General features: G+C 37.2%; 2 protein-coding genes across 3 annotated transcripts in view; one reads left to right on the forward strand and one right to left on the reverse strand.

Moving 5' to 3' along the window:
- Positions 1 to 622: 622 nt before the first annotated feature.
- On the reverse strand, positions 623 to 14,305 carry LOC134678024 (small ribosomal subunit protein eS1). The gene is made up of 7 exons (XM_063536460.1): positions 14,168 to 14,305; positions 13,758 to 13,854; positions 13,130 to 13,215; positions 5,084 to 5,179; positions 3,322 to 3,469; positions 1,392 to 1,553; positions 623 to 784 (listed from the first exon to the last, which is right to left on the reverse strand). Exons 1-7 carry the CDS (start codon positions 14,227 to 14,229, stop codon positions 641 to 643), a joined length of 795 nt encoding a protein of 264 aa, XP_063392530.1. The 5' UTR covers positions 14,230 to 14,305; the 3' UTR covers positions 623 to 640.
- A 1,918-nt stretch (positions 14,306 to 16,223) lies between these two features.
- The window catches only part of LOC134677992 (sphingolipid delta(4)-desaturase DES1), a 29,645-nt gene continuing 21,960 nt past the window's right edge, over positions 16,224 to 23,908 (forward strand). Inside the window, exons 1-2 of one of the 2 annotated variants that reach the window (XM_063536434.1) lie at positions 16,224 to 16,471; positions 22,836 to 23,012. In XM_063536434.1, the coding sequence (XP_063392504.1) occupies positions 16,390 to 16,471; positions 22,836 to 23,012 (259 nt within the window). In that variant the 5' untranslated portion in view covers positions 16,224 to 16,389. Of the gene's footprint in view, positions 16,472 to 22,835; positions 23,013 to 23,758; positions 23,890 to 23,908 lie in introns of those variants that run through there. The other variant, XM_063536431.1, reaches the window with a different exon arrangement.

A 23,908-nucleotide genomic window follows, 5' to 3' on the forward strand; every position in this document is an offset into this window, starting at 1 on the left:
GTACGAGGGCGCCAAAGGCGCACAACTTTGTACCCTAAGCCCCCATTCGCACGGCACGACAGCTTTTTCAATGCGCGTTAAAAAAGCGCTTGAATCTGTGCGCACTCTAAATTCGATCGATTTAACGACCAAGGCTTAACCCATTGACCGCCACAGACGTCATCGGAAAGTCTTGACAAGGGCGCCAACGACGGCTACAGCCGTCAGCTTCGCCAATTCAATACGGATTTACGCAAGACTCCGTAAAGCTCCGTAAATTTCGCTTAAATAATCGCGATCGCCTGGCGTCCGGGGCACGGCATATTCGCGCGCCGTCTGCCGTTCAAAGGGTTACAGTCGAAAATCCAACAACGCGTAATAAAAAGCGCCACCGCCATCGTGTGAATAAATACACATGTATCCATTTGTGCCATTCGAACGCTTTTTTAACGCGCGTTGGAAAAGCTCTCGATCGAATGGGGGCTTAGAGGATCAACAGACCATATTATATTCTTTGCAAGAGACTGTTTTGTACCAAAAATTACAGACAAGGCGTCTCCGTTAGGTTATATCCTCTAAGTTTGTACCCCGTGTATAGGCCTCATTTTGCTTTCCCGTATTAGGATAAAAATAAAACACCGTCTACATTTTAGTCATTTATTTAGACGCTCTCTTGCACGGGCGGTTCGTAGCCCTCCGGCCTCTCGGACTTGTCGCCGGCCTCGCCGCGCTTGCCGCTGCCGCCCTCGCCGTGCAACTCCATCAGCTTGGAGATCTCGAAGCGAGGCCGCTTGAGTACCTTCACCTGAAAAAAAACATATACTTGAGAAATGTGCTTTATTTAGGGCTACAGGTTATGTTAAATGAGGATTTCAGTGGTAAATCAAAAGGGAACAAATGTTTTCATCAGTTCTGTGTCATTGCGAGCTAGGTGGATCATCATTGTGGTTTTAATAAGCTGTTTTCTTAATGGGGTTGGCAAATGTCAATGGTTTGCATAGGTGGCGCCATCATAGCTTGCCCCTTTTGCTATGAGAATTGGCTTAAAGGACTGGCATCCAGGGCATAAAACTCCATAAAAAATTTAACACAATCCATTGTCGAAAAACAGAAAGATATATAAAATAATATAGTATAAAAAGGCATAGCGCTGAAGATTTTTATAAAAAATCAGCCTCAATGATTATTTAAGGATTCCACGACACATCGTTAGCGCGATGTAGGAATCTCGTCGACCGGCACAACGCCATCTAGCAGACGACCGGGTAAACCTCACCTTCCTGATGCACACGTCGCGGAGCGGGTAGATGCCGTGGCAGGCCTTCTCGATGTCCTTGGCGATGGAGTCGGAGCTCCGAGTTGGTGACGTCACAAGCAGAGCGCCATCTAGCGGACGACCGGGTAAACCTCACCTTCCTGATGCAGACGTCGCGGAGCGGGTAGATGCCGTGGCAGGCCTTCTCGATGTCCTTGGCGATGGAGTCTGGGAGGAGCTTGTTCACGACCTCGCGAAGCTCCGAGTTGGTGACGTCACGGGTGATGATCTCGCACATCTTCTTGCGGATGGCGCGGACCTGGTGGAAAAGGAAACTGGTTAGAAAATTGATTCAGAGGGTGATATACTGAACTAACAGGCTTGGTTAAAACTGTTTGGAGAAAAAATTGATATAGGTAACATATAAATTTTTATATATATATAGATTTGTTTATAGAGTCAGACCAAGAAAAGTGCAGCGATTTTGGTAAGAGGTAATTTACAACTCATATTTCTGATAAAGTTATTTTTTGGTAATGAAATGTAGCAACGACACAAAGTGATCCTTATACAGTGGTAATAAGACTATACATTGTGTGGCAGCATATAATGTACGCAGCATAAAACGATACGAAGACCATAAGGTGTAACTTCATATAGCTGGACTGCGAAAATTGTTTACTTTCAGATTCAAGCGTTGTTTTTCCAAAATGGCGGCATGGCTTCGCCATCCGATTTCACAGCACCTAAATCTCACAAAGCCACTATAGTTCGTTTTTTAGGGTTCCGTACCCAAAGGGTAAAACGGGACCCTATTACTAAGACTTCGCTGTCCGTCCGTACGTCTGTCACCGTCCGTCTGTCTGTCACCAGGCTGTATCTCACGAACCGTGATAGCTAGACAGTTGAAATTTTCACAGATGATGTATTTCTGTTGCCGTTGTTGTTATAGAAAAAATACTAAAAACAGAATAAAATAAAGATTTAAGTGGGGCTCCCATACAGCAAACGTGATTTTTGACCAAAGTTAAGCAACGTCGGGCGTGGTCAGTACTTGGATGGGTGACCGTTTTCTTTTTGCATTTTTTTCCGTTTTTTTTTGCTTTATGGTACGGAACCCTTCGTGCGCGAGTCCGACTCGCACTTGCCCGGTTTTTTTAGCATTAAAAAGAACCCCACAGAAGCAAGCGTGCAGTTTTTATCTGGCTCTTTAATTGTTAATAATTATTGAATTATCTAATGTAGCACGGTCAATACATATAATTTACATCCAATTATTACCGCTAAAAGTGCCGAATTTGGAACCACAAGCTTACTTCTGCGAAGTTCTTTCTAATGCTAAAAAAAACGGACTGTATAGTTTTGTTTTCTTTAGCATTAGAAAGAAGGTAAGCGATCTTGAAATGTCTTTTAATTGAAAAACACGTTTTAAAATAAGTCACGGCAAATATGTAACATATATGAATCTAATACGATCATTTATATTCTTCTGCTTTCATAAGTATTAGTTGCTGATTTTTAAAAAGTGTTTTTAAATTAAAAGACATGTCAAGATCACTTACCTTCTTTCTAATGCTAAAGAAAACGTACTAGTCTAGTAGCCTCGTGCCGCCCAATGTACATTAGGGGTCATCCATTAATTACGTCACACGTTTAGGGGGAGGGAGGGGGTCAAGAAAATGTGACATATTGTGACACGGGGGAGGCGGGAGACACAAACTTTGTGACGTCACTTTAACTTCATCAGTAACCGATAATTTATTTAAATTATTTTATTCGCTGTACATTTAAATAAGTTTTTAAAACGATAATCGATTTTATTCGTTTAATTTTCTTTTCTAAGCAGTTTTGGGTTATAAAATTACTAATATTTATATCGTCAAAAATATTTTGATAAAATATTAATAATACTTAAGTACTTAATTCTAATGTGACGTCACACTAGGGGGGAGGGGTTTGCCAAATGTGACCAAGTGTGACAAGGAGGGGGGGAGGGGTCAAAAAACCAAGAAATTCGTGTGACGTAATTAATGGATGACCCCTAATGCTAAAAAAACGAACTATAAGTACACATGTATAGTCCGTACCTGGGTGTGCTGGGCATAGCAAGTCTTGCGCTGGCTAAGCGTATCCTTGTTAGTGAAGCCGATGCAGAACACTCGCAGCAGGTAGCCATCAGTGGTCTTCACATCAATGTTGGCTTCGACCAACGTCTGCCATTTCTTGACCATCCATCTGTAATTAGAAAATTAGGTTGTTGAACGAAATTTTCATTGAATAAACAATTCAAACCATTGAGACTGTATAGACTGTCCAGTGGCACCCTCGTTAGGGGAACTGTGTTTTCTAATAAACCAATTACTTTCTGTAGAGCCCACGCCCACAGTTCGAGTTCTGCGTTCCGCTTCTAGGTAGTTTCCGAAGGGGTCATCCATTAATTACGTCACACCAATTTCTAGGTTTTTTGACCCCTCCCCCCCCCCCCTTGTCACACTTGGTCACATTTGGCAAACCCCTCCCCCCCTAGTGTGACGTCACATTTTTTCTACGAAATCGCCAAATCGAATTAAGTAAGTACCTAAGTATTATTAATATTTTATCAAAATATTTTTGACGATATAAATATTAGTAATTTTATAACCCAAAACTGCTTAGGAAAGAAAATTAAACGAATAAAAACGATTATCGTTTTAAAAACTTGTTATTTAAATGTACAGCGAATAAAATAATTTAAATAAATTTTCGGTTACTGATGAAGTTAAAGTGACGTCACAAAGTTTGTGTCTCCCCCCTCCCCCATGTCACATTTTCATGACCCCTCCCTCCCCCTAAACGTATGACGTAATTAATGGATGACCCCGAACCATTAATAAAATAATGTGATGTTTATTTTCTATTCCCAAATCACATCCCTGCTTCCGCTTTTTTGTCAGGGGTTTTTGTAGTGTACATGACTTAAATCATATAATAATCCCCTTTCTCTAACCAATTCAATCAGTTTTTCTGAATTTGCAACTTCCGACATCGCGGTGCATGCGGCGTTCTCTGTCTCTGCGGCAAAAGAACTCTAGATCGTGGCGTTCCGCTTTGACCGACGCGGTCTGACTGCCTGCTGTGTGCGCTGTCGTAAGGGATTCAGTACATTCGAAAGAACGCAGAACTCGGAACGCCAGACCGCTCTCTGTCTGCGTGGGCTCTAAAAATGTAGCAGTGACACAAAGTGTTCTTCTTACAGCGGTAATAAGACTCGATATTGTGTGGCAGCATATAATGTTCGCAGCATAAAACGATACGAAGACCATAAGGTATAACTTCATATAGCTGGACTGCGAAGATTTATATCAAACTACATCTGTATAAGAAGTGGTTTTGTTTCGGGACAAGGTGCTTTACTTATAGCATTTAACCTGTGCCGAAATCCTTGCACAATTGTGCAAAATTTTGTATAGACTGACATGGCTATTTGTACATTTCGTAGAAATCATGTAGCAATACAACTGACGTCCCCTCCAAATCGACAGACTGTTTTGTACAGAAAATGACAGCCATGACGTCTCCAGTTACTAAATGCTCTAAGGCAGCGGTTCTCAAACTTTTTTGGTGACGGAACCCTTTCGGCAAGCGAAATATTTGACGGAACCCCAAATTAAAAATTTTCGTTCATCACTGTGAACCATATATACCTATAGAAGAGCTGGTTTTTTTCTTATTATTACAAGTATATTTTCGCGGAACCCACAGAGGCTTTGCGGAACCCTAGGGTTCCGCGGAACACACTTTGAGAATGGCTGTTCTAAGGGGCTTGGAGATCCCTGATTTAGTGGGTCAAAATGTGTACAATATTCTTACCTGAGCTTGTCAGTGGTCAGGTCCATTCCGTGGAAGTTGCAGAGCACATTGCGGCCCTGGACGTCCTCGGCGATGAGACGGAACTTGCGGAAAGACCTGGGACAAATGGCTCGGTTAATGTCTTTATAGCTATGGGTAGAGAGTATGTGGGGGATGTTGTTGAGCATTATCAGAAATAAAATCAAAAGGGAACAAATGTTTTCATCAGTTCTGTGTCATTGCGAGCTAGGTGGATCATCATTTAATGCTCTTTTTCTTTCAAAATGGTTCTTTTGTTTGGTTTGACCCATTGGTTGACTGATAGAGAATGCCTTAAGGCATTAAGTCCGCCATTTGAACCTTCATGTATTGTGCAATAAAGATTAAAAATAAAAAAAATAGTAATAAAATATTACAGCAACTTATTTGCACCAAACTTGTAAGACTTTTAGACATGGCTAAATTTACATGGTTTTAATTTGTAATTACTGTTATTTTAGATGCTAAATAGACCAGCGGTGGAACAAAAATGGGTTTTGATAACATTAAAGTTTTTTCTTTTTTGATATGTTATTGTAAGCATGTTAAATAACATTCATGTAAAAAGTTAGAAAATTTTAGGTGGAGCGTTCGGCCATATTTAAATTTTTAATTTTTGCTAAATAACTATGTAAATATAAAATTAAAGTTACAAAAAACTTTAACATATTCAATAACACTTTAATTTATTCATACTATTCGGTTTTTAGAAATCTGGAACAGCTGCTTTCTGGTGAACGTAAAAACAGGAATTATTATGAAAATACAGAATTAGAGTAGCTGATATTGCAAAATTACGATATTATCTATCAACTTAGTATACATGTAAAAAGTTAGAAATGTAGACAATGTGCTTGTCTAGATATTGATTTCTCGTTAAGCAGTATAGCCAATATTGAATTAAAGTTTGTAGAGTTAATATTACACGGTCATAATAAAGATCTTACTTCTCACACAAAAGATTAGAAATATAAAATCACGGCGACACTAAATACTGATACGTAAGTATGCATTCCGAGCTTATATTAAGTTACATTTCAAACGCGCGGCGTTTGCACGCGCCGCGCTGTGCGCCGTGGCAGGAGGCAGCGATCGACGGTCGCGGGCTAGCGGTTAGCGCGGTGCCCTTAAAAATACGCAAAGCGTTTATAAAATTATTATCAATGGTAAATAGTTATTTTACACAGTACACTAATGGAAACTTACCTTCCCTTATTTATTTCTATATGTACTAGGGATTGCCCGCGGTTTCGTTTACGTAGAATTCGTTATCGTGTTAAGTACAGAAATAATAGATACATTTGAAAATTATTTTAGGTGCATTGTCATACAGATAACTACCCTTGTTAAAGTATTCTTCAAATTCAATACACAGGTGTCATTTCAATATAATTTTGCGTAATTTGGCGCTTTTAGGTTATAAATGACTAGCGACATATATTTTTTAAGAGCGATCATCTCCGATAATATTTACTTTATCATAAAATCAATTTAAAACTGACGTTATTCAATATTTATCATTTTAAAGTCAATATTATCAACCAACTGATCCAATTTACCTACGGTAACAACTCAAAATTTGCATCAAATTAAATGCCACTTTTCTTATCCGTTACGAACAATCAAGAGGGCCTTTACGAGCTGATGTGGTGAAAATTTTATTTAACCTTCGTCCCTTGAAACCTTCACTACGCTCAAGGTTCAACTTTACGAACCACTAACTACGCTCGTGGTTCAATTTTAGAATGTTTGAATTTGTGAATGCCTCGAACAGCCAAACTGTGGAATGAACTGTCCGATACGACCTTCAAACCTTCAAAGACCCCCATCTTAAAGGTCGGCAACGCGCTTGCAACCCTTCTGGTGTTGCGGGTGTCCATGGGCGGCGGTAATCGCTAACCACCAGATGATCCGTCTGCTCGTTTGCCTCCTATTTAATAAAAAAAAATGTTTCGCTTGTTTGGGTATCAATATTAGCACGAGCGGTTAATCAACAACTTTTCCCCTTGTAAAACAAATAAATAAGGTAGATGAGGTGCAGGCATATAAGGCCCGGCGGGTAACAAGGCCCAGCATTCAAAAATAGCAGTTGCTCCCTATTATTCCCAATTATTCTGAATTTGTACTTGTTGCTAAGAAGGCCCACTGTCAGTGCAGGTAAAAAGGTCTAGTCCCGGGCCTTATTGAACGTATGAGATGAAATATTAGATTAAAATATTTTAAGATAATTTTCTTAATAATAAGGTCGATTTGAAGAAACTTCTATGAAATTATGACTTATAAATAACACTTGCACTGCGTGGGCTGTCAAAATTGCTGCAGACTTTTCTTGGTCTAACTCTAATAATTTTTCACTTGCTTTATTGACCTAAAGACGTTTTAAAGAATCAAAAAGTCTAATAACATTGAGGCACTTATACTTTTTAAAGGCAGTAACTAATTACAAGTGACTTTTTTTTGTTAATACATAGGTAGGTATTTACGATCATCATCATATATTTAAGAGTATGACTCTTGTCGGTGGAGCAAATTCCATGTTTGGCGGTCCTCCGCCTTCTCTTTGACAGCCCGATACGACACGACTTTGATCTTTTCCTTTATTTGATCCATGTACGCTCTCCTTGGTCTTCCCCTCTTCCTGTTTGCTTCAACTTTCCCTTCTATGATATTTTTGATAAATTCGTCGTGTCGTATCAGGTGCCCAAGCATCCTTCCTCTTCTATTGTCTATAGTTCTTAACAAACTCCTCCTCTCTCCTACTACATAGGCCACACTGAATGTTTTGCACTACTGGCCACTGAATTATGAATTATTATGAATTATGAATTATGAATTAAATTGAATTGAATTGTATATTTAAAAAAAATACAGGCTTTTGATTATGGAATGTGACAAATGTTGGCGACAAATCGATCGTCTTTTGTTTTTAATGGCTTGTCAAAGTAAGTCAGTGCGTTGAACGTGGCTTTAACGCGAAAATATTTTTAGAGCTATGATTTTGTTATGATTTTAAAAGTTCGCTTACTCCGCAAGAGTGTAGTGCTTGCCTTCAAAATGCTTTTGGGATTGAAGCACCACATCTGAGCATCGTGAGGCGTTGGTATGGTGAATTTAGTAGAGACAGTATTATTCTAGATAATGATTTTCGTGAAGGTCGACCGTCCACGGCGATCATTCAAGGAAACGTGGCTACTGTGAGACGACTCATTGAAGAAAACCCACGAATCACCTATGACGAAATTTGAGGACAATTAGGGATAGGTATGAGACAAATACAAAAGATTTTACAAGAATATTTAAAAGTCGGGAAGCCTTGTTGTCTTTGGATTCCTCACGAATTAACTTCAGTCCAAAAACAGGTACTTTTTGACTGGTGCCGAGAAATGCTGCGTAAGTACAAGCAAGAAAGTTCAAATGCTGTATATAACATCGTTAGAGGAGATGAAATCTGGATTTACTGCTACGATCCGGAAAAAAGGCATTAGTCCAGTCAATGGGTCTTTCGAAGGTGACAGGAGGCCCATAGAAGTTCAACAAGCCAAAAGCGTTGCCAAACATTTTGATCGTCTGTTTTTTTTAAACGCGACTTTTTTGTACCGTACTTTTAAATAATAAAAGAACGTTAAATACTACACTAGTACACTACCATTTGTGTGCCCGCAGTCATTGAAAAAGACCGCGAGAGACGACCGAAAAGCCGCATCCTCCTGCGTCATAATAATGCGTCCACCGATACCGCAATAAAGGCAAAAACATTTTTTAATTACGAAAACGTGGAAAATGTCTCTTATATGGATTATAATCCAGACATTGCACCCTGTGACTTCTATCTATTTCCCAAAATTAAGGATTTAATTTGGGGTTTGACATTTAAGACCCCGGATAAGGCAGTTACTACGTTTCATCACCACGTCGAAAACATGCAGTCAAGTGATTGGGCCTCATGCTTCCAAAAATGGTCTGAGCGAGTGAATATGTGCATAGAATGTAAAGGGAAACATTTTGAGAAGCAATAAATGTATTATTATGGTTATAAATGATTTTATTCAAAAGTTACGCAAAACTTTCAGTGCGGCCCTCGTATGCGTAAAACCTCTTCGTTAGTTTTCTTTTCTTTTACGATAGAATTGCGAAAAATAGATATTTTGCAACGAGTGACGAATTTTAAAACACGGTCAAAGGGAGTGTTTTAACGTGCTTATTATAGCACCGGTCGTAATGTAGCACCAGATGTACTGTAAAAATTATGTTAAAAGATAATACTTACTGTTACGAATAAATATTTTTACTGTAAAAAAATATCCCACCAAACACATTTTCATGTAAATTTTGTTGCTAAGACGAAACCATAAGACTCGCACTGTCAAAAAGTTGTCAGATCTCTTGTCGAGCCAAGCTTCAAACTCTACAAGCCCTAACTTCACTAACTCTACACCTTAGTCAAAATATGTGGCTTGGCTGTTTCGCTACCGCCACATGGGCATAAGGTGAAAAAATTATTAAATTCATTATTTTTAGGGTTCCGTACCTCAAAAGGAAAAATACTGAACCCTTATAGGATCACTCGTGTGTCTGGCTGTCCGTCTGTCACAGCCTATTTGCTCCGCAACTACTGCACCAATAATTTGGTATACACATGTAAGTCTCTAGCCCAAGGACATACACGTAAAGTAAATAATAGAAATTCAAATAAAGGGGTCACTTTTGAGATGAATGATAAATAGAAGAAAAAAAAACTATATCTTGTTATAATTAATATAAGAGAATTAGAATATGAATTAATATAAGAGAATTTTGTTAGAATTTTAATTAGTATAAGATAGATATGTATATTGTCATGTTATTTTCTCGAACTCCCCATCGGCATACAAACCTCCTCAAGGTTTTGCCCACGATGGGTCTTGTAATAATAATGTACTTTATTTAGCTTATTGTTCAATAAATTAAATATATATATCAAACGAAGGGGCTCATTGTAAGAATCTCAGATATATTTTTTCATAATTTTAAAATAAATAGTTTAGAAGTTATTTAAGAAAATACGCAAAAAATGACCATTCCCCCCTCCCCCCTTATCTCCGAAACTACTGGGTCTAAAATTATGAAAAAAATACACATATTAGCTCTCTTCCTATAGATGACAGGAAAACCTATTAGAAATGTGCAGTCAAGCGTAAGTCGGACTTAAGTACCTAGTTTTCCGATACCTACGGGTTTTTTTAAAGACTACTCACTTTTCTCTTAAAAAAATATATTGTTAAAAATTGTGTAATGTACAGAACCCTTGGAACGCGAGTGCGACTCGCATTTGGGCGGTTTTTGTATTATACTTACATACAATAGTTCTTGTAGAAACGAAACGGCCAAGCCACACACTTTTGGTGTAGAGCTAGTAAAGTTAGAGGGCTTGTAGAGTTAGAAGCTTGGCAAGAGATCTGATAACTTTTTGACAGTGCGAGCCTTATGGTTTCGTTTGGGCAACATTGTACATCAAAATGTTTTTGATGGGATTTCACTTCTTTTTGTAAGTTGTTTATGACAATCTTCCGTCCCCTAATTTAAAGGGTTGGGGGTGATTTACTATTAAAAATCCTGAAATAAGTATCTGGGGGCATCTGTTACACAATGTACTTCTTACTGATTCCCCATATAACCCTTCACCCCGTAAGGGTAAACTTTGGGGTTGAAATCTGCCTTCACCCCGTAAGGGTAAACTTTGAGGTTGAAATCTATTCTATATCCTTCCCCATGACAATACCTATCTACATACCAAATTTCAACTAAATCGGTTCAGCGATTATTGATTTCCCATACAAAATTAAACCCCATCTTCATCCCCTTAGGGATAATTTTTTTTTTAATTTATTTGTTGTTTGTGTACTAAAACTATCTCACATACCAAATTTCAGCTTCTTAGAGGACTTCAGAAAGTACCCGGTATTGATGATCATCAAGTGAGTGAGTCAGTGACGAAATCGAAGTTTTTAGATATGAATAAAATCTAAAGTATAAGAGCTATGCAATTGATATGCTTAATAAGTCCGAGAACTTTGTTTATCTGGTATAATCCAACCCCAAGTTATGAGGGTTCCAAAAAACGACGAAGCGCTTCGAGAAAAGGTAGATAGTGCCCTTGCGCTTTTCTCGTCTTGGCGGGGGCACTGCCGTGCCCCCAGATGTTAAAAGATGAGACTACTGTAACTAATAAAGATTTATGTTTAGTTACATATTATACCTACTATTTTCGCGTAAACTAGACAATTTTTATATCTTTAGTTATTAAGACCCAAAATAATTATTTTCACTTATTATAAATAAATCCTCCTGTTATGAAGTATCAAATATTGTTATTTGTATATGTATAAGTCTTAAGTTAAAAACAATAAAATCTGTTATTACCTACTGTCAAAATGATTATTTTTTGCGGGATTAAGTAATACACTGGTAGTGTCCAATAAGGCCCATAATAGGACTTTTATAAAAGGTATATTTTCCAAGAGTATCGTAATATTTTTATAACTATTTTGGTATAATGAAGAAACTTAAATAAATGAGAAACCTATTTGAGTGAGTTATTCATACTTCATATCCTGTTTATTAAAAAAAAAACCATTTTAATTTAAGGTGGGCTGTATATAGGCATATACGGCCCACACGGAATATACAATAAGGTAAGTGAGGCCACTTACCTTATTGTATATTCAGGATGTATACCGTGTAATATTGATCAGTTGGTTTATAATATACATATTATGATATTGACGTTGAATAGGACAGGACATGACAATAGGAACCAGAAATAGGTATAGTTGGTCAAACCAATTTGTCAGTAAATAAAAACAAAAAACTATATTCATCCTTTTCTTTTGGGTGCTAGTACTAGTGTAAGTCAAAGATAGTATGATGATTCTCCCTGTCTATGTTTGAAATGAGACAGTCCTTTGACAAACTATGTATAGTAAAAAATAGTTGTGAATATCTTGTACATTTTTATTACAATATTAGTCAAGATAATGAAATATAGCTGGTCAAGCAAATCTTGTCACTAAAAAAAGGCGCGAAATTCAAATTTTCTATGGAACGATATCCCTTCGCACCTACATTTTTCAAATTTGCCGCCTCTTTCTACTGACATGATCTGATTGACCAGCTGTAGGTATTTTTACTTAATAAGATATTTTAATTTCACGTAATGTCCGCATCTAATTTATATATGTGCACGGTAAACAAACAAATGAATGATAAGAAAAGACAGACAGTGTTACTGAGCGGGAGGTGGGGCGAGGGGCGAGGTATAGGTAGGCTATGATAGGCTCTCGAGCGCCGCGCCGGCGACTGACGGACCAGCGCGGCGTATGTATGAATTTCGCGCCTTTTTAACTAATTTTACTATTACAATGCAAGCTACACACAGAAATTTCTTACTTTCCATAATATGGCTGCGTATATTATTTTATAGTAATAGACTTATTTTTACAGACTCTAATTCAATATTAGATCTTATAGGACAAAAAACGTATATTAATTCTAAAGCATATATCTTATTCTTCTAGCTTTTTAGCTTGCCTATTAACTTATAAATTTAGATATGTTGTTGTGGATTTATTAAACTTTAATTCAATATCGACAAAATAATAAGCTAATTGTAGTTTGACAAAGAAGCACGTTAAAAAAATTTCTAATAATTTTACATTATAAAGCGTCATACATATTATAAACAATGGAACTTAAACATTGCACTTTAATTCAATATTAAAAAATCATTACTAAAAATATATAAATACCTAATTTATATCTAACGCTCGTTCTAACTTTTCATCATATATAGCATATATGCTTAAAAATATGTCCTATATCAGATAAGTATCACTTTTTCAACTTTAGAATTATCAAAACTTTTAGTGCAAAAATCCGGTCCCACTATTGAGCTAAAATGCCTTTTCACATTTTCTGATAGCTAAATGTAACCATGTATTAATTTAATGTAAGGAATGATATCTACAATAATATTGTTATTTTAGAACATACCTCTCAGCGTCAGTGTCGGCTTGAAGATCAGCGAGTGACACTTCAAACACGCGCCCCTTCAGACCTTCGGACGCGATTTTCGTACCCTAGAAAAAAAACACTGGTCAGAGACAATATGAAATTTTTTCGAGGTTATGTTTGCAATGATGCGATTTTCAGTGATAAATCAAAAGGGAACAAATGTTTTCATCAGTTCTGTGTCATTGCGAGCTAGGTGGATCATCATTTAGTACAATTTTAGGCTAATCATTATTATTGATAATTATCTTAGAAACTCTACCCTCACCAGGTGGCCATTGCTTGGAAATTTATGATTTTAAGTTTATTTGATAAACAGATCAGAGGCTAGAGCATTTTGCACATTGTATTTGTACATATTTTTAACCGCACATTGTACAATAAAATTATTACTACTTAGCAAACTACTCGAATATACTTCATAAAACTCCTATAACGAAATTGTCAAGGAAATTGCTCAGTGCTAAAAAGCTTGTAGACCACGTGTTAGACATACTGAATAGTCTATTAAATTATTTATTTAGCAAGAGAAAGTTGCAGTTGTGCAAGTGAGGTTAGGTTGTACAATATCCTAATTCTAACCTAAAAAACAAGGAAATGCATAACTGACCTGGGTACGGTTGACAAGGGTGGTGCCCACTTGTCTCTTGGCGAACATGGACGGTGCTTTGACATCGTACCAGTCTTTACGAGTGAAGGGATCTACACTGAAAGCAAAATACAAAAAGTTTCATATAACCTTAAAACTTACCAAGACACCGCTTGAAATTTTAATAAATAATGTTATAGCCGTTATAGGTCACTCGCAATTTGGAAAGACTGAATTGAGTAGAATATTGTAAGAACGTGGATAATGTAAAAATATTCTAAGGAAACTGAAAACTTGAAACACGACTGACACGAGCCACTAAGTTATATCGGCAAATATCCCAACAATCACAGATTTCACTTCGTATATTTGATATTAAACACATTGTCGGTTGATTAAAATATCTTATGGCAGGCTTATTAAGCACTTACATCTTCTTCTTAACACCCTTTTTACCGCCCTTCGAAAGGCCTTTATTTTTACCGACCGCCATGATCACTATCAAACTTAAGAAAGAGTTTGGATTGTTTATGCTCACAGGCAAATGTCATTTGTTCCGGTAGGTTGGCTAAACTGTAGTTCTTCTCTATGGGCATATACGAAAAAAAAAAAAAAAATGTAGAATATTTTATTAATTATCATTATCAATTTGTTTAATTTACGTTGCAAAATTCTATGTAAAATCATTTATTTCAAAAATATCAACATTCATAATCATAGCTTGAATAACTTCTGACGTCAACTGTCAAATGTCACCTGACTGCTGTCATGTGTTGAAGTCAAATGGAAGTCAACTCGGCTGTGACGTAGGGTTACCGCGTCATAACGAAATTCGTATATTTCATGATAATATAATATTTATTAAGATTTAAAAAAATAATAATGTATCAAAAAAGAGATTCAAAAATGCTAAAACATTGGTGTTGATTGTTGAAGTCTTAGAATAAAAAAAAATATTTTATCTGTCAACTGATTTGATGGTATATAATGTATAAGATTTTTTTTATCTTATATAGGGGTCATCCATTAATTACGTCACACGTTTAGGGGGAGGGAGGGGGTTAAGAAAATGTGACATATTGTGACATGGGGGAGGGGGGAGACACAAACTTTGTGACGTCACTTTAACTTCATCAGTAACCGAAAATTTATTTAAATTATTAAGTTCGCTGTACACAAAGCGCATTCACAAAGTTTTCAGTACCTTTTATACAAATAACATTAGGCATGCCTACCTATTACACTTTACACACAGATACACTACACTTTACACACGGCATTTTACACAGATTTCCAACTTGTATTCATACATTTCTTCACGGTTAATTAATACGCTTTCCAGATGCGTTATGACTCGGTTCCTTCTGAACCCACTAAAGTTGTAAATTTCACTCTGGCTGCTTCAACAGCCGTTGCTCCGCATTTAGCACATTTTCTATGTGCATTGCTGTAATCCATGTAGGTACAGACTTACAGTCTTAAGTGGTACGTAGCGGTACATGTTGTATGTATTATTTAAAGAGTTAATAAATAAAATTTTCGTTATGAACTTTAACCACAGCAGTTGGACAGAGTCATTGACAAATATATTTTTTATTATGGTGGGTAGACGTACCTACCCTCCATATATTTTATGAACATTGATAAAGACAGTTGGAAGCAAATATTCATTATAAAACTTAATCGCATGTAATTAAGTTTCAAGCGTTTTAAGTCCCGTTTTATGATTAATATTGTATAAAATTCGTGATAATTTAAATAAGAGTTGGGAGCAATGTTGCTGTAGAAAAATGTTTTTATTTTTATTACTCGCAACTTTTTCCCGGAGGCCAACGCACACATAGAAGCTTAAGGCGCACACATGCGCAATTATTTGGGGACATAACTTTCTTAGGAAGTGAACAGGCCTTGACCAAGTGTGACAAGGGGGGGAGGGGTCAAAAAACCTAGAAATTGGTGTGACGTAATTAATGGATGACCCCATATGCATAAAATCTTGTCAGTAGAAACAGGCGACAAATTTGAAAAATGTAGGTGCGAAGGGATATCGTTCCATAGAAAATTTGAATTTCGCGCCTTTTTCTACTGACAAGATTTGCTTGACCAACTATAGCATCTAGGCATAGGAATTGATATATATATATATATATATATATAGGTGTTGGCAAAGCCAGTTGCTGTTGGTCTTATATTTCATATCTTTTTTTTATTAATAATTTAGGTTTTTTTTTATGACAATAATACTTAGCAAAAGTTCAGTTAAATCAAAGCTAGTTATGTTTTTTTTAATTTACCTGTTGCAGTGCTAGTTGAAGCACGATCTCAATACAATAAGCTTTCTGGGCTTATTACATATCTCTCGTGAAAATTTCTATTTACGGATTTTTTAGTTCATCTATCATACGCTGGTAACACTGACTTGATTGATTACAGCCGGCCACCAGGCGGCTACGGTTCCTCGCTCCGCCTATTGCGATATCTCTCGCTGCACACTCGCCGTCTAGCTAGGATTAGGCGATTTGCGTTTAGATACAAACCAAGTTTGCCCTATTATCTCTAGTTCACGGTTACATTCTAGTGATACCTAACGTATCTTCCGTAAATCGTTACCTTCGCGTATTCCAATGTGGTACTGAACGTTCGAATTTTAAGTATGGGTGCTAAAGTGTCCCGAACGGATTTTGAGTGGGTCTACACCGAGGAGCCTCACGCTAGCCGCCGGAAAATTATTTTAGGTAAGTTATGACGTCATTATTATGCATCATATCAATAAAATCTGCTAATGTTTGCTTCAAAAGTTGATGATATCGTATAGTAGTATGAACTCATTCTTTTTTTTAATTGTCTATGTTGTAAGAGATTTTTTGGTACTTTATTCAGTTGTAACTGTAATTTCCTATTTATTTTGTGATAATAATGGTCATTCAAATATTAAACCAAATGTGAAATTGCTTTCCTGCATAATTGATAGTGTTTTCCTTTAAAAATCCTAAACTACTACCTACATATAATTGTATGTATGTAAAATATGTGTATTTAAATTGTTTTTAAGCAAAAATGTCTCTTAAAGCTCTTGAACTTAAACTCACTACCTTGACCATTTTGTGCTTTTTAGTGGGTTAAAAAAGTTTTTTGTTATTAATTTTAAAAGTAGACATATTTATGATGCTCTTATCTTTAACAAATGTAATAAACTGGTTTTACAATTTGTTTTACTACTTTATTACAATATGCTATAAAGCTAGAATTGTGAAAGAGATATTTTACCTATGCTATGTTTTCCTCCGATTTCTAGGGTAATAAAATAACATATATTTGTAGGTATTGTGCTACCTAGCACAAATAAAGATATTTTTTTGCTGTTATAAATATTTATGATCCTATAGGTGGGTAATATTACACTACTACATTTATTACCATTAGATCTCATTACGGGACTGATCTTTAAAAAAATAGATTAAAAAAACATCCAATAGACGAATTGATTAAAAATAGATCTCATTAAATCACCAATACTACATAGTCTTGTTATACAAAATAATTTTTGCTTCAACTCTACAAATCGTCGGGTGACAAGCAAAAGTCACTATGTACTATCAAAAAAATAAAGTAACAATGCACTTTATTACACTTGCAATATGGTTTATTGTCCAATAATTTCAATGGTGTTAGTTAGTGACTTTTGCTTGTCACCCGACGAAATACTTCAATAGAACATTCTCACTATTTGAGTGTTTGTATAATGCCACTATAATAGTTCTCAAGGAGTGATACATTAACTGTCCATCGGTGGACCTTATTACAAAGAGCATAAGGTCCACTGATAAACATTTAAGAGTGTCACTATATGTATGTATGTATGTGTCACATAGCAAATCAGTTAGTTAAACAATGACTATAGATTATTGAGTAATACTTAGGAACTACGTGACTTCACACACGGCAATGTTATTATTATTAGGTATATACATATACCCAACGGAAGACCAGCGTTGGCCCATCAAGGTTAACACCATACTGAGTCGGGACCATTTCATGGCTAGGGGTCATCCATTAATTACGTCACACGAATTTCTAGGTTTTTTGACCCCTCCCCCCTCCTTGTCACACTTGGTCACATTTGGCAAACCCCTCCCCCCTAGTGTGACGTCACATTTTTTCTACGAAATCGCCAAATCGAATTAAGTAAGTACCTGAGTATTATTAATATTTTATCAAAATATTTTTGACAATATAAATATTAGTAATTTTATAACCCAAATCTGCTTCGGAAAGAAAATTAACCGAATAAAAACGATTATCGTTTTAAAAACTTGTTATTTAAATGTACAGTGAATAAAATAATTCAAATAAATTTACGGTTACTGATGAAGTTAAAGTGACGTCACAAAGTTTGTGTCTCCCCCCTCCATTGTGACATGGGCACAATATGTCACATTTTCTTGACCCCCTCCCTCCCCCTAAACGTGTGATGTAATTAATGGATGACCCCCTATTTACTGTTCTGTTATGTAATGATATGTGTTGTAATGTTAAGTGTAAGTTTTATTTTAGTCCCTCTTTTTTTATCTCTTTTGTCTGTTACCTATTTTTTATCTGCGCCTAGATCTCTGCTATGAAAGCAACTTTGTTTTATGTTCGAGAACGATTTTTTCTGCTTATGCAGAGGTTTGAACCCACGATTTGGACCTCTACACACACATATCTAATACCTTTAAACAAGCAATTCTTGTTTACTTATATAAGTTTACCTATATTTATTTTGGGGATCTCAGAAACGGTTCTAAAGATTTCGATGAAATTTGCTATATGGAGGTTTTCGGGGGCGATAAATCGATCTAGCTAGGTCTTATCTCTGGGATAACGCGCATTTTTGAGTTTTCATGTTTTCTGAGCAAAGCTCGGTCTCCCAGATATTGAAAGGTTAAACAACAACTTTGCCTTTCTATTTATTCTGTTTTCTTATCACTTTTCGCATATATCACAAAGTTCACAAGCTCCAATGCACTGTAATCTCTGTTTAGCAGCATCGTAGGTTCATAGGTATTATTTGTATTGTTTACTGATAACCGACGTTTTTATACAAGATAAGCCCGGTTTCGTGAATCATCAGCCGACTGCCTGTTATGGATTATGTTAGGTCTCCTTGATAATGTGATTTGGCGATTTCCAATAATTCTTTTTGCGCCAAAAACTTTGCAAAATAAAATTGTGGTGTTTTCTTAATCAGCATAGTTAGCACTATATCTAAAGGCAAAGTGGGTCATTTATGGATTCGTCATGTCTGTCTGTCTGTCCGTCCGTATGTCACAGCCACATTTTTCCGTAACTATAAGAACTATATACTGGTGAAACTTGGTAAGTAGATGTATTCTGTGAACCGCATTAAGATTTTCACACAAAAATAGAAATAAACAATACATTTTGGGGGTTCCCCATACTTAGAACTCAAACTCAAAATTTTTTGGGCAATGGCACTACTAGAACTTTTTTTGGTGTTTAAAACCGATGACTATTATTTACCTACTTATTTAGGCATAAATTAGACCATCAGAGAAAATTGTAAACGTCATCGTTATCGGATACTTACGTCAGTCTTTTCCTACTTTAGTAATAAAATTTGATGCTTCACTCATTCCGTGAAAAATCAGACTCGATAATGAATGAATCGGTGGACTGAATGACTCTGAATGACTGAATCACCTTATTTCTCATATTTTTTGCAAGCAAGCAAAAATTTGTGCAAGCACCACTTAGAGCCTGCGCGCATTAAACTTTTATTTAATTTTGCGATTTAAATTTTTGCGACACGATTTTAAAATCGCGCTGTAATACATATTTTCTTGTCGCATGTGCGCGCACCGACATATAAACACATACGTTGCTTTTCTGCGACAAAATTATCGCACGACAAAAAATCTTAGTGCGTGCTTGGCCTTAAAGTACCCTAAAGCGACTGTCATTTGGGCTATAACCGCGAAAAACGAAGTTCGCAAATTGCGGGTATTTTTCTCTGTCACTTTAATTACGCCTTAATTTATTGGAGTAAAAGAGAAAGATCCTCGCAATTTGCGAATTTCGGTTTTCGCGGTAGCCCCTCTGGCTATCCAACCCAGTCGCATGAAAGTCATAAATACTGTCATATATTATTATGACATATCGTAAACTAAAGATGTTCAACTCTTTCGAACCAAGCTACTTCGAACTTCGAGCCATGCTAATGGTTTTAAATTGACCACTTAAGAGCTACATGCTAGGGCGCGCCACAGTACTGTTTTAACAGTATTACAACAGGAAACTAATAAGATTATAAATACCCTGTATCTTTAGGTATTTACATAAATAAAAGTAAACAAAATCTACCCTCAAATGGCTCCTTAATTGATGGTAGAAGAAAACATTAAGGCATTATCAAATAATGTAGGTTAGTCAGGTTGTTCAGTGACAGATCCATGCGGTTTTGTATTCGGTTGGTTAACCAATAAATGTTATGACTACCCGAAAATGTACAAATTGTTTATTTACTTTTATTTAAATACCTAAAGATACAGACGGGTACCAACCAAGCTATCGAATATCAAAAAAAAAGTGTGAATTTCAATAAAAACCGGACCTGGCAATAAAATTGCTATGAAATTAAATGACAGCTTGAAACTGACAGTTTATGGATAGGAAAAAAGTTGCCATATAAAGAACTAAAAAAAACCGGGCAAGTGCGAGTCGGACTCGCGCACGAAGGGTTCCGTACCATAACGCAAAAAAAAAAAACGGTCACCCATCCAAGTACTGACCACTCCCGACGTTGCTTAACTTTGGTCAATAATCACGTTTGTTGTATGGGAGCCCCATTTAAATCTTTATTTTATTCTGTTTTTAGTATTGGTTGTTATAGCGGCAGCAGAAATACATCATCTGTGAAAATTTCAACTGTCTAGCTATCACGGTTCGTGAGATAAGCCTGGTGACAGACAGACGGACAGACGGACAGACGGACGGACAGCGAAGTCTTAGTAATAGGGTCCCGTTTTACCCTTTGGGTACGGAACCCTAAAAAATAGCTTGTGACACGACTCGCTGGTAAGAGGGGCTACCGCGAAAGCCGAAATTCGCATATTGCGGGGATCTTTCTCTTTTACTCCAATGAAGGCATAATTAGAGTGACAGAGAAATATGCCCGCAATTTGCGAACTTCGATGTTCGCGGTTATAGGCCAGAATCTACAGAGCAGTGTTACTGTTCGTTATTCTACTGTGCCTTAACTAGCAAAGTTGTTAATTAGCAGGATTGGCGTAAAACAGCGCTAAGTACACATAACGTGGGAGTCAAACCTCGGTCTCGGTACAAGCTCGAAAGATAACTTACTTACCCATGCCATTCATTTGGGCTGGACCCAAAAAGCAATGTATTTTTCGTATTTTTAAGGAGTTAACTTTTACACTAACTTCTTCCTCGCGTTATCCCGGCATTTCGCCACGGCTCATGAGAGCCTGGGGTCCACTTGACAACTAATCCCATGATTTGACGTAGGCACTATAGTTTTTACGAAAGCGACTGCCATCTGACCTTCCAACCCAGAGGGTAAACTAGGCCTTATTGGGATAAGTCCGGTTTCCTCACGATGTTTTCCTTCACCGAAAAGCGACTAGTAAATATCAAATGATATTTCTTACATAAGTTCCGAAAAACTCATTGGTACGAGCCGGGGTTTGAACCCGCGACCTCCAGATTGCAAGTCGCACGCTCTCACACTAACGTACCATACAAATTTATATTATCGGCCGAGCGAAGTGCAATAATGTGATAGAATCCAATAGGTGTGCTCTTTTCATGTTTGTATTTTTCATATTTTGTTACACAATGTCTTGAGTATTCTTTATCCAATAATCACGAAATTTTGCTGCAACCGTAGTTCAGATACATATAATTTTTTAGTTCGAATATGAAAAAGATTGGTCTGGAGATCTGTACATAATATATTTTAAGTAATATTTTCGTTATACACGGTGTAACATGAGGAAACCGAATAATTTTAACCACGCATTTCTGAGGTCAAAAGAAGTAAAAAATGTAATATGAGTTTAGGACGTTTAGGTCAATTTCGCCAAAAAAAAAATTTTTTTTTTTGTTTTGTTTTGTATTGCCCCAATTTGTCATACCGATTTGTCATTTTAACTCAAAATTGGTCCTAAAACAGGATAACTATTGTGGGTATAAAATTGGCCAATGGAACTGACATTTTTTTATGTTGGACAAAACATTGAAAACTAGCGACCCCGCCCCGTCTTCGCACAGGGTACACAAAACCTTAACAAATATACACCTAAACCTTCCTCAAGAATCACTCTATTGGTAGGTGAAAACCGCATAGAAATCCGTTCAGTATTTTTAGGGTTCCGTACCCAAAGGGTAAAACGGGATCCTATTACTAAGACTTCGCTGTCCGTCCGTCCGTCCGTCTGTCTGTCACCAGGCTGTATCTCACGAACCGTGATAGCTAGACAGTTGAAATTTTCACAGATGATGATGTATTTCTGTTGCCGCTATAACAACAAATACTAAAAACAGAATAAAATAAAGATTTAAGTGGGGCTCCCATACAGCAAACTTGATTTATGACCAAAGTTAAGCAACGTCGGGCGTGGTCAGTACTTGTACAGTGACCGTTTTCTTTTTGCATTTTTTCCGTTTTTTTTTGCTTTATGGTACGGAACCCTTCGTGTGCGAGTCCGACTCGCACTTGCCCGGTTTTTTGAGTTTACGCGAACATACATACACACAAACAGACAGACGCGGCGGGGGACTGGTTTATAAGGTGTAGCAAAAACAGAGCGTACTTACTCGTAGCAGGCGTGGTTCACTCCGCGATTTCGTCGCGTCGCTGCAAGTACATGCGGCCCACACCAATTTTGGTGTCTAGCAGTAGGTTGTCGCGCACCGCTACGGAACGGACGCCTGCTCGCGCTTGCGCCATCTTGCGGTCATATCTGTCGTAATAGAAGCGTTTTGTTAGAGATTGAACCTGTACCTAGTAACTATTTTTTTATTCTGTGCTCGTAGTTATAATTAATATTTACATCATGTATATTTTTTTGTTTCCAGAAAAATATCCGGAAATCAAACAGCTCTTCGGCTACGACCCCAACTTCAAATGGGTGGTGACCGGCATGGTGCTAGTCCAGCTTATAACACTACCCTTCATCCAGTACCTCAGCTGGCCGACGCTCATAGTGGTAGCCTACTGCTTCGGCGGAGTTATCAATCATTCTCTCATGTTAGGTGAGTTCAACATCTAAATAGGATATCTATGTACACCCGAATCAAATGGGTGGTTACTGGTACTTGTTCAGCTTATAGCACCTGTAAAGATAGTTGTAAGTGTGGAAATAAATAAATAAATAAATAAATAATCAAATGGGTGGTGACGGGCATGGTGCTAGTCCAGCTTATAACACTACCCTTCATCCAGTATCTCAGCTGGCCGACCCTCATAGTGGTAGCCTACTGCTTCGGTGGAGTTATCAATCATTCTCTCATGTTAGGTGAGTTCAACATCTAAATAGGATATCTAGTACACCCGAATCAAATGGGTGGTTACTGGTACTAGTTCAGCTTCAAATGGGTGGTGACGGGCATGGTGCTAGTACAGCTTATAACACTACCCTTCATCCAGTACCTCAGCTGGCCGACGCTCATAGTGGTAGCGTACTGCTTCGGCGGAGTTATCAATCATTCTCTCATGTTAGGTGAGTTCAACATCTAAATAGGATATCTATGTAGAGCCGAATCAAATGGGTGGTTACTGGTACTAGTTCAGCTTCAAATGGGTGGTGACGGGCATGGTGCTAGTACAGCTTATAACACTACCCTTCATCCAGTACCTCAGCTGGCCGACCCTCATAGTGGTAGCGTACTGCTTCGGCGGAGTTATCAATCATTCTCTCATGTTAGGTGAGTTCAACATCTAAATAGGATATCTATGTAGACCCGAATCAAATGGGTGGTTACTGGTACTAGTTCAGCTTCAAATGGGTGGTGACGGGCATGGTGCTAGTACAGCTTATAACACTACCCTTCATCCAGTACCTCAGCTGGCCGACGCTCATAGTGGTAGCCTACTGCTTCGGCGGAGTTATCAATCATTCTCTCATGTTAGGTGAGTTCAACATCTAAAT

This window comes from Cydia fagiglandana, chromosome 27 (genome assembly GCF_963556715.1).
Source record: "Cydia fagiglandana chromosome 27, ilCydFagi1.1, whole genome shotgun sequence".
NCBI lineage: Eukaryota > Metazoa > Arthropoda > Insecta > Lepidoptera > Tortricidae > Cydia > Cydia fagiglandana.

Bases quoted from the DNA above. Each gene is read 5' to 3' on its own strand.
- LOC134678024 (XM_063536460.1), bottom strand. From the start codon at position 14,229: ATGGCGGTCGGTAAAAATAAAGGCCTTTCGAAGGGCGGTAAAAAGGGT. The intron at 13,855-14,167 runs GTAAGTGCTTAA...TTTTGCTTTCAG, and splicing joins AAGGGTGTTAAGAAGAAGAT to TGTAGATCCCTTCACTCGTA. The intron at 1,554-3,321 runs GTACGGACTATA...CTTTTCCACCAG, and splicing joins GCTATGCCCAGCACACCCAG to GTCCGCGCCATCCGCAAGAA.